Below are 9,978 nucleotides of genomic sequence, written 5' to 3' on the forward strand. Positions count from 1 at the left end.
TCACTCCACTGTTCAGCCAAAAAGGCTCCCAGATCTGCTTACAATTATGAGCAATAAGATGGGCAAAAAGACATGACACAAAAGGAAAAGGGATTAGGAGGGAAGACAGGGAGAATGAAAGTCAGACACTGAGTTTCCCAACTCAGGCATTTACAAACATGGGCGTAGGCAGGATTTGTGTTGGGGGGGGGGGGCAGAACCTCCATTAGCTATGGATTTCTATTGATTTTGAAGGGGGCCAACTGCCCCTCCCTGCCCCACCTTGGCTATGCCCATGTTTACAAGGACTTTATAACTTCCCATTGAGGTGGGAAGATAGCTCCGTGCAGTTTCTCTGGCTCCTGGATGGGGCCAGGGTAATTTCCCTCTTGTCATAATGGTCTTCCTGGGAGAAGAAATGCACATTTTCATATCAGAATGGGAAAAGGCACTAAATGCAATAGAAATTGGTGGCCAAGATTAAGCCTGTAAAGAGTGGGTTGAGATTAAACGTCTTGATCTAGTGATCTATTCCAGGCATTGGGGCTCCCCTGCACACAGGCGCTCCCCTATCCAATACTGCCTCCCCATTCATTTCAATGGAACATGCCAACCTTGAGTATTTTTTTCTATGCGAACATGTTGGGTGGTGGCTGAAGTATTTTGGACTTGGAGCAAGGAGACCTGAGTTCAAAACTGACTGTTTCTCAGTCTAACCTGCCTCACAGGGTTGTTGTGAGAGTAAGTGTGGTGGGGGATCCAAGGAGGAAGGATGAAATAAAAATGTGAAATCATAATACTAATAAACAAACAAATGTGGACTTGGATTCGATAGAATTCTCATGCATCCAATTCATATTCATAACAGCACACACAAGTCACTGGACTAGTGCATTGATGCGTTGCATTTTATAAGGCTGTGGTTTTTGTGTGTGTCTCTAATTGGATACAGATAGTCCTCTGTTCCACGCATTTGGGGTGCCTCAGAATCATGATGTATGAACAAACAACCATGTTATGGAAAGTTCCATTAGTCTGAAAGTTCCATTATTCTGAAAAACTAACACTCTGAAACCCTAATTATTTATGTTCAGTAAACATTTAGCTATGTCAGCGTTCTGAAGGCTCTACAGTTTAGGTTAGGCTGTTATGCATAGAGGCAGTGCACAGTGCTGCTTGGTGGCTGTGAAACCTATTCAGAGATAATTAGGGATTAGTTCTTTCTCTCCCCACCCCACCCCCCACCCCAATTTGCTCCAGAAATAACCCAAAGTCACTGTATTAATATCCTGGACATACTTTGAGTGCCTGGAAAATTAATTCAGTCTCCAGATGGGATCAAGATCAGGCCTTTAGGCCCTGGCTTGCAACAATGTCAAGCATGCCAAATGTCGCTACAGGGACAGGAAAATCTTAATTTTGGGTTTCATAATGATGATGCTCATATGGCTACGTTTGTTCCATATCAAAAACAATCTATTATAAATAAGGATGCAGGCAAATGCCACGCAATATGGGAAGAATTTCTCACGTTGAAATAACAATGTAGATGCACAATATCGAGTCCTGTTCCAAGATTTTCTGAATGCATAGTCTTTTCTTGGATGGCAACCCTAAAGTGTACTTATTAGGAAGTAAGCCCCATTGAATTTAGTGGGACACACCTCCATCTAAGCAGGCATAGAATCAAGCTGTAAATGAAAACAGCCCAGTTCCCAAGTTATGGTAAAGCATAGTTAATGCTTTACTGTAAAGGCAAAGAGTGATCCTGCTTTGCTGGTCCCCAGTATGATCTCTAGCTTAGTGTTATGTCTGAAGTGGAGGTCATTGTTTGTTTCACTCAGGCAAACCATGGTTGTTAAGTCAAGAACAAACTGGTTTGTTTGAAGTGAATTAACCCATCACCCCCAGTTTGCATGAAATGCTAAGTGAGGGGTGGTGGTTTGTTGCTCCCACTTGCACTCGGGGAGGAGCAAAGCAAGAGTAATCTGAACGTGCATGGTAAACCATGGTTTACTGTGACATAAGAATGAGATACGTGGAGCATTTTTAAAAGGTTAAGAAAAATGACTTGTTTGCTAACAGTGCAACCCAATCATATTTATTCAAAGTAAATCCCATTATAGTCAGTATAGTTTATTCCCAGCTAAGTGTGTGCCAGATTATATGTACACTTACTTGTGAATAGGTCCATTGAACACATTGGAACTTGCTCCAAACTAAACATATAGGATTGTGCTGAAGAGGCTGGATTTCGATCCGCTATTTTTATGCATGCATTTTGTGTAACAGTTTTTAAATCAATAGGCGTTTTACCCTTGCTGTCAATTCTCATGATATGAGCAACAGCAAGCAATGCAAGAAGAAACCCAGGGGCCTTCGAGTGTAACGTAATGAAAGAGTGCCACCTCCTGGAGACAATGGATACGTGTGTGGAACTGAAGATCATATATACTGCGGAATTTATATTAGATGAATTTTAAAAATTAGCCAAGGCCCAAGTGCATAGTTCAGTTTCTTGCCCAAATAAATGACCCGGGAAACAACAGGCGCTGGCTGTTCAAGTGATATTATCATAGCGCCACATCCCTAATGTGTTACTAGGCTTTCAGTTTAGAGCAGGCATCCCCAAACTTCGGCCCTCCAGATGTTTTGGACTACAATTCCCATCTTCCCCGACCACTGGTCCTGTTAGCTAGGGATAATGGGAGTTGTAGGCCAAAACATCTGGAGGGCTGCAGTTTGAGGGTGCCTGGTTTTGAGGTTTTCACCAGTATGCCGTGATTGAAAACTCTGTATGTTATTTCTTCAGAAGAGAAAGCTTAGCCTAACTTAGAAAGCGAAATGTAAAAGTTGAGGATTACAGCAGTCTTATAAAAAGGACAGCAAGGTCTTCATCGATAATTTCCCCACAATCTCTTAGAATGGATGAGTGAGCACAGTTAAGGGCAGAGCCTTCCCTGCCCTTTCAGGAGATGTGTGGAAGGGCACTCCTTGACTTTTGTTTATTTACATAACAAATCTCGACCCTGCTTATTAACCCGAACCAGGACCCAAGCAGTGAACACAAGCATCAAATTACAATAAAGCAAAAATAGAATTCCATCTAGAATTCCACGAAATTCAATTAAGAGTTTTAACCAATATACACAGCCTATAAAACAACAGCACCCAAGACGCCTTGCTAACACAGAGCCCAAACCTCTTTCAATAAATTTGGCATTTATATACAGAGCTTGAATAAATTCCTTGCAGGGTTGCAAGGGTTCCTTCCCCGACGTTGGATGAGAGACAAGGAACACAAGAAAGGTCCTGTTGTTTTATCTCTGCAAATTCAGGAAAGCGGCTGGCATGGGAAAGCAAATCCACTTTGTCAGTGTAGAGTGTAGGTTTGAGCCTTTGGGTTACTTCTGACAGCTGCAAATAGCTAGCAGCTCCCTCTAGAACAGGGTTTCCCCAACTTGGGTCTCGAGCTGTTTTTGAACTACAACTCCCCATCATCTCTGAACACTGGTTCTGGTAGCCAGTAGACCTGTCCAATGCGTTGACAATGTTTTGATTTTTAACTACTGTTCCTCTACTGTGGACATTCGCAACCTTTTTCTCTTATTACCCCAGGAGCTGAGAGTGCCACCTTTAATGCAGTGACATTTCTAGATTTACAGTGGTTCTGTACTCAAATTCTCCCAACCAATGTGGACACTGCAGTTACAATTATTATTATTATTATTATTATTATTATTATTATTATTATTATTATTATTTCCCTTCCCTCCATCCTAAGGTCCCAGAGTGAGTTACAACAATAAAAAACACAATGGTTAAAAACAGTTTTAAACAACTTAAAATTACAGTTTGCCATGTGGGCCCCACCTTCCTTGGGGTTCCTTAAGCCCTGTGTCCTGAGGAAACGCAGATGCCAGGGAACCCAGGCCAGGGAGCACATGAAGGGACCATCAAAGGTCTGAGGTAATTATTGGGGCTACCTAGGTCTAATTAAGAAAGCCCCATGTGCCGTGAGGGAAGGCAGAAACCTCCCCCTCCTTCCTTGAGGCTACTTAAGGCCTGTGTTCCCTGAGGGAAGGCAGAAGCCAGGAATCCCAGGCTACGGAATTGCTGCCATCAGCTCCTGAAGGCAGCCTGAGGTTATTAAGCGCTATTCATTAATATTTTTAATTGTGAACTGCCTTGGCAAAAAAGGGGGGCAGAATATAAATGTAACAAGCAACTAACTAAAAGTTCAACAAAAATGCAGCCTCCCTTGAGCTATATATATATATATATATATATATATATATATATATATATATATATATATATAATCACACTAAGCCTTTTAGTACAGCAGCAAAAGGCATGGAGGGAATACGGAAATTTAGTGCTGAAGAGCTTCGGGGAAACCCCATTTGGATTCTTTACAGTGTTTGCCTCCCCGTGAAATGGCTTCCGCCAACATACCTAATTGCCAAGTTCTTTATATACACGATCTGTTTCTTGTCATCATTTTACAAAAATTGCAGTTGCTATAACAACGTAATGCAATTGGCAAAACACCGCTGCTGTTTTCTGTAGTCAGGCTTGTGTGTGTGTGTCTTTCAGAAGATGAGCCATTTGAGCAAATTTCTGCACAGTCGCCCACTCTCTAATGTAGGTGGAAATGTGGAAGGTGTTCTGTGGGAAATTCTCAGTGTCGTTCGGCACAAAGAGTAGCGTGAGTCCAAAAAGGCCGATGCATTTTCTGTCACAAACTTCTAGCACGACACAAGGGAGGTTGATGCTAGTTTCTCATAATTTCTTTCACATCGTTGCAGGCAGGTTAGCTTGAATAACTGCTTAGCCTTTCTGAGTTCACGCTAACCTAGGGAGAGGGGCAACACAGTGAATGTAGAAGCAGAAAATGAGGGATAAGTTTGTTATTGGTTTGAGCTTTCGTGTGCATGCATGCACACTTCTTCAGATACACTGAGATGCACACGAAAGCTCATACCAATAAACTTAGTTCGTCTCTAAGGTATTACTGGAAGGAATTTTTTTTATTTTGTTTCGACTACGGCAGACCAACACGGCTACCTACCTGTAATCAACATTTGGTCTAAGTTCGGGGTAGCCAATGTCCTGCCCTCCAGATGTTGGCCTCCAACTCCCATCAGCCCCAGTCAGCGTGGGGTCATGGGAGTTGTAGTCCAACAGCTTCTGGAGGGCACCACATTGATTACCTCAGCTCTGAGATGTATTCGCATTTTGAGAGTCATTAGGTTAAAAGCTGGTGTGTGTGTGTGTGTGCCACAAGTCTTCAAAATAAAGAGACTGTAATAAATGTTAAGTGCCGCCATTGAAAGGACAGCCTGAGTTTGCATTTATGCACTGGCGCAAGCGGAAGCCTAATGCGGGAAGGGCCTGGTTTTGTTTTGCAGCCCCCTGTCTAAGCAAAGGAAAAATGTCATCAGCTGTGTAACTGTGCATGACTCCCCCTACTCTGATTCCTCCGGCAACAACAGCCCCTATGCAGTGCAGCACCGAGGAGGGAACAACAACGGAAACAGCTACGACACGAAGGCAGCACCGGAAACGCATTGCAACGGCAACCCCCGGACGATCATCGTGCCGCCACTGAAAACGCAGGCCAGCGAGGTGTTAGTAGAATGTGATAACTTGGTACCAGGTAGGTTGGCGACATCTCTCAGTGTAAAGCAAAGGCCTTAGAATAGGAGTTCCCACTTCATTCAGCAGTTCCACAGCGAGCCTGTGGATTTGCGGTTGAAGACGGGAGATGGTAGATCCACTGGATTAAATATTCATATTGCTTTTTAATTGTCCTTTTATTGCTGCTTTTATTCCTTCTGTCATATTTTATTGTGTTGCAATTTCAATTCCATCACAATGAAAGAAACATTGTGCAGCATGTAGCACAGCACAGCACACTACGAGTGTTGCAACAGGCAGAAATGCCATTAATTGCTCCACCAAGATCCTCAGCAATTTTCAAGTGGGGGGGAAATGGTTGTGAACCACTACCCTAGAGAAGAATCCCTTCTGCTTCAGGATCTGTCTTCAGTGCTTTCAAATCCCTGCTTGGCCATTATTAGCAGGTTTGCTGCATTTTGTTCATGTCATACAGCAGGAGTGGGGGACCTGCAGTCCTTCAGATGTTGTTGTTGCTGTTGTTGTTCCTAATACTATTTAGAATTTAAAGAATACCACTCTCCGTTCAGACATATCAAAGAGGTGTACCAAACAAGTAAAAATAAGATACAATAGCAATACATTAAATCCCTCTGAAACCAACAAGAACAATGTCCAACAGTCTTGCACAGATTCCAGCTCTCATTAGCCCAAGCATAGTCTATGGTCATTGGTGATTGAGCTTTGAGTCCAACAACATCTGGGAGGCTACAGGTTTCCTGTTTTGGTGGTACAGAAATATTTCATTTTATACAGACCAAGGGACTTTGCAGGGGCATTTTTTTTGGGTGGTGGTGGTGGTGGAGTGAGTCCCTAGAAGTTATTTCATGCCTAGCAGACTCCACCGCAGACATCCTGGAAAGGTGCTCGCAAACGCTTTGCTTCTCCCTGCTCCTTATTTGCAGATGTGAGAGGCTAAACTGGGGTTTGGCTTAGCAGTTCATAGTGTTTAAAGTTCTCTCCATATGATCCACAAGCTGTACCCAACGTTTGTTCTCGGCTACGGCTCATGTTTAGTGAGGAGAGATCTCAGCCATGAGTTCCTGACAGCACAGCGTGGGAAGTCAAACCTTACCACCATGCAGCAGCAAAAAGTCCTGGGGAGGGAGCATAGTGGCTGCAGACTCCTCTCCGGAAGTTTGCATGCTCTCATGGTTAGTGTGTTGTGTGAACCAGCTCAGTGTGTCAGGTACCACCACGCATGGCCTTGGGAGAGAGTTGCCCCTCAGGTCTTGAATGGCCTTAAGACAGGCTTCCTCAAACTCGGCCCTCCAGATGTTTTTGGCCTACAACTCCCATGATCCCTAGCTAGCAGGACCAGTGGTCAGGGGCGATGGGAATTGTAGTCTCAAAACATCTGGAGGGCCGAGGTTGAGGAAGCCTGCCTTAAGATAATGGCTTCTGATGACTATTAGGCATGCATGACACCATAAATGCATGCTCTTTCCCCTGCTGCAGTCACCACCAGTCACCACTCGTCCTCCTACAAGTCGAAGTCCTCCAGCATCGTGACCTCCACCAGCGGTCACTCTTCAGGGAGCTCGTCTGGAGCCATTGCCTACAGGCAGCAGCGGCCAGGACCACACTTCCAGCAGCAGCAGCCTCTTAATCTCAGCCAGGTAAGCAAAGAGAGTGTGGAGAGAGAACAGGCAGGCAGGAGGCTCCTGCAAAATCTTTCCAAGACTGCCCAAGAAGCGGCATGACCCACAGGAGACTGCTTGTTTTCATTCAGACCAGCTTTCGCAGATTTCTTTGTGCTAATCTGGCTTCAAATGCAGGGCTTCTTTATTAATTTGAAGCATTTTCACCATGCTCTTTAGCTAAGAAAGTGTTCCCAGAGTGGCGTGAAAATACAACAACCCCAAAACAAAGCAAGAGGAAGACATTTCTTGCTCTTAGGCTTACATTCTGAAAAGGCATGGCATGCAAGGGAAAAAAGGGTGGTGAGGGTGGAGGAAGAAAGAAACCAGCCAGTTGTAATTAAAGTGACTATTACAACAACCGGGTGGGAGGGAAACAGTTCAGGTAGCTCGACAGAATTGTTGCTGCTACTTGAGGGTTTCTCAGCAGATGAAATGGGAAGCCCTTGCATTCCTTCTCCCCCTCCCTCGTTCTTCAGCCTGAGGCTGCTGCTTTTTTGATTACCCAAGAGTTGGGAAGTAAGGTTGGGAACAGAGCTAATGTATCTTTTTAAAGGATGTTCATGAAAGTGAGTGCCAAGTTCAGGTGCCTGCAACCATTGGTGAGGCCCAGAAATCTTACCGGCTGCTGGCAAGGGGCTTGGGATGGCAGGTAGAATGACAAGGGCGACAGTGGCCAAAACACTTCCCAAGAAGAGCATCTTGCCACCTTGAATGCTGGGGCCTCTCTTTAGACAATTTCAGGGTGCTCGTGCATCCCAGCTAGGAATTGAGCACTCATACAGGTACTTCAGATATCCCTTGCAGGAATCGAACCAGTGAATGGTTGCAGCATTGCGGGAAATGCAGTTTGCCAGGCAGGAGAGAAATTGTGACTGTCAAAGAAGCCAGAAATCCAGAAAATGTGCATGATGGACAGGGATAGAAAATAGGTTGAGATTTAAGACTCCCGAGAGCATGCTGTTGTGCGGGTTTTGAGAACTGTGGCGATTAAAACCTCACCCTCGTTTTGTTGGCGCTCCTCTCTGAACAGGCCCAGCAGCACATCACGACAGATCGCACAGGGAGTCACCGGCGGCAGCAAGCCTACATCACTCCGACAATTGCTCAGGCACCCTATTCCTTCCCACACAACAGCCCCAGCCACGGTACGGTCCACCCCCACCTGGCCGCGGCTGCAGCTGCCCACCTCCCCACGCAGCCTCATCTCTACACATACACTGCTCCAGCGGCTCTGGGCTCTACGGGGACGGTGGCCCACTTGGTGGCTTCCCAGGGGTCGGCCCGCCACACTGTCCAGCACACCACGTACCCAGCCAGCATCGTCCACCAGGTTCCCGTCAGCATGGGCCCTCGCGTCCTTCCATCGCCCACAATCCACCCAAGCCAGTATCAGGCTCAGTTCGCCCACCAGACCTATATCAGTGCGTCTCCAGCCTCCGTCTACACTGGATACCCCTTGAGCCCCACCAAGGTCAACCAGTACCCTTACATCTAAAACGCTGGAATGAGAGGGCGGCAGATGGGGAAACGACAGCGGCTCCCGCTGAGAGGGAAACACGGCTGCTTTTGTTTTGAAGGACACCGCAGGCGAGCAAACAATGCAATGGGAGGCTCAAACGAAACTTGAACAGATGAAACTTTGAGGAAGCGGAAAGGAGAGTCGAGTCGATGCCAGTCCTGCGCTTTTTATTTAAAAAAGGAAAAAGAACAGAAAAAAGATAAATCAAAAAAACAAAAACAAAAAAAAACATTCTGCACCAAACTACGTAGTGGGAGAAGGTGGAAGGGGCCACCGTTGTCTGGTCCCATTTTTGGATAACTTCCCCAGTAGAACTTTTACAGATTATTTTCATCTGACTACGTTTAGGAATTTGCTGTTCAAAACCTCCTAATACAAAGTTTCATAGGTGTTTGGGTATATATATATTTTTAAATTAAAACCAAGAAGCATACAAATTAGGGATTTATCCAGAATTTCAAAAGGGTTATCGCTTTTGTCATTTGCACTGGTTGCTGTAACCCAAAATAAAGGAACAATGAAAAATGTGATGTGTTTTCTGTTGGGAGGACAAAGCAGAGCGGGGGTGAGCATAGGATGAGAGGTGCTTGGACTGTTCCAGCTCCCTCATTCTCAGGCTTGGCAGTAGAGGCAGGTTAGAGAAACACACTCACACACACACAGCAGAAAACACTATTGGGTGAAATCAGGGGCAATAGAGATATTTGTTCTTACTCTTAAGCACCCTGGATAAATCCCTGAGAATTGTTGTTCTTAAAAGAAAAGCGTATTTAATAATGTACAATAGAATCTCATCTTCTTTACTCTGGAATATTTCTTTCTTTCTTTCCTTTTGGGTAACCCTTCACCGTTTGCAGTCCAATCCTAACGTTCTCTGCTCCAGCAGATAAATGCATACATTGGGACTGTGCTTGGTAGCTAACCCATCACAGCGCCACATAGCATGGTGCCACACTAACATTGCTGTGACATTGCTGCCCCGTATTGTGAGCAGATAACACAAACCCAAGTGTTTAGGATTGGGCTGTTAGTGTAGGAGTAGTTCTAGCTTGACCTTGGTAGAATGTAGCACTATATGACACACAACACCCTTTTTTCTACTTTGTGTTAAATTCCAATGATACCAATAGACTATTCCTCAATGTGATTGCACAA

The 9,978-nt window shown here is 44.9% G+C and overlaps 1 protein-coding gene across 4 annotated transcripts in view; it reads left to right on the forward strand.

The window, feature by feature from the left end:
- The window catches only part of HIPK2 (homeodomain interacting protein kinase 2), a 165,156-nt gene extending 155,808 nt beyond the window's left edge, over nt 1–9,348 (forward strand). For 2 of the 4 annotated variants that reach the window (XM_035127475.3, XM_088652220.1), the window contains exons 13-15: nt 5,394–5,641; nt 7,120–7,280; nt 8,335–9,348. In XM_035127475.3, coding sequence (XP_034983366.1) covers nt 5,394–5,641; nt 7,120–7,280; nt 8,335–8,799 — 874 coding nt within the window. In that variant the 3' untranslated portion in view covers nt 8,800–9,348. The remainder of the gene's footprint in view (nt 1–5,393; nt 5,642–7,119; nt 7,281–8,334) is intronic. The other 2 variants (XM_088652219.1, XM_088652221.1) reach the window with 1 other exon arrangement.
- The last annotated feature ends 630 nt before the right edge of the window (nt 9,349–9,978 follow it).

The sequence above is a fragment of the Zootoca vivipara genome, chromosome 9 (genome assembly GCF_965207765.1).
Source record: "Zootoca vivipara chromosome 9, rZooViv2.hap1.1, whole genome shotgun sequence".
In the NCBI taxonomy this organism is placed as follows: Eukaryota; Metazoa; Chordata; class Lepidosauria; order Squamata; family Lacertidae; genus Zootoca; species Zootoca vivipara.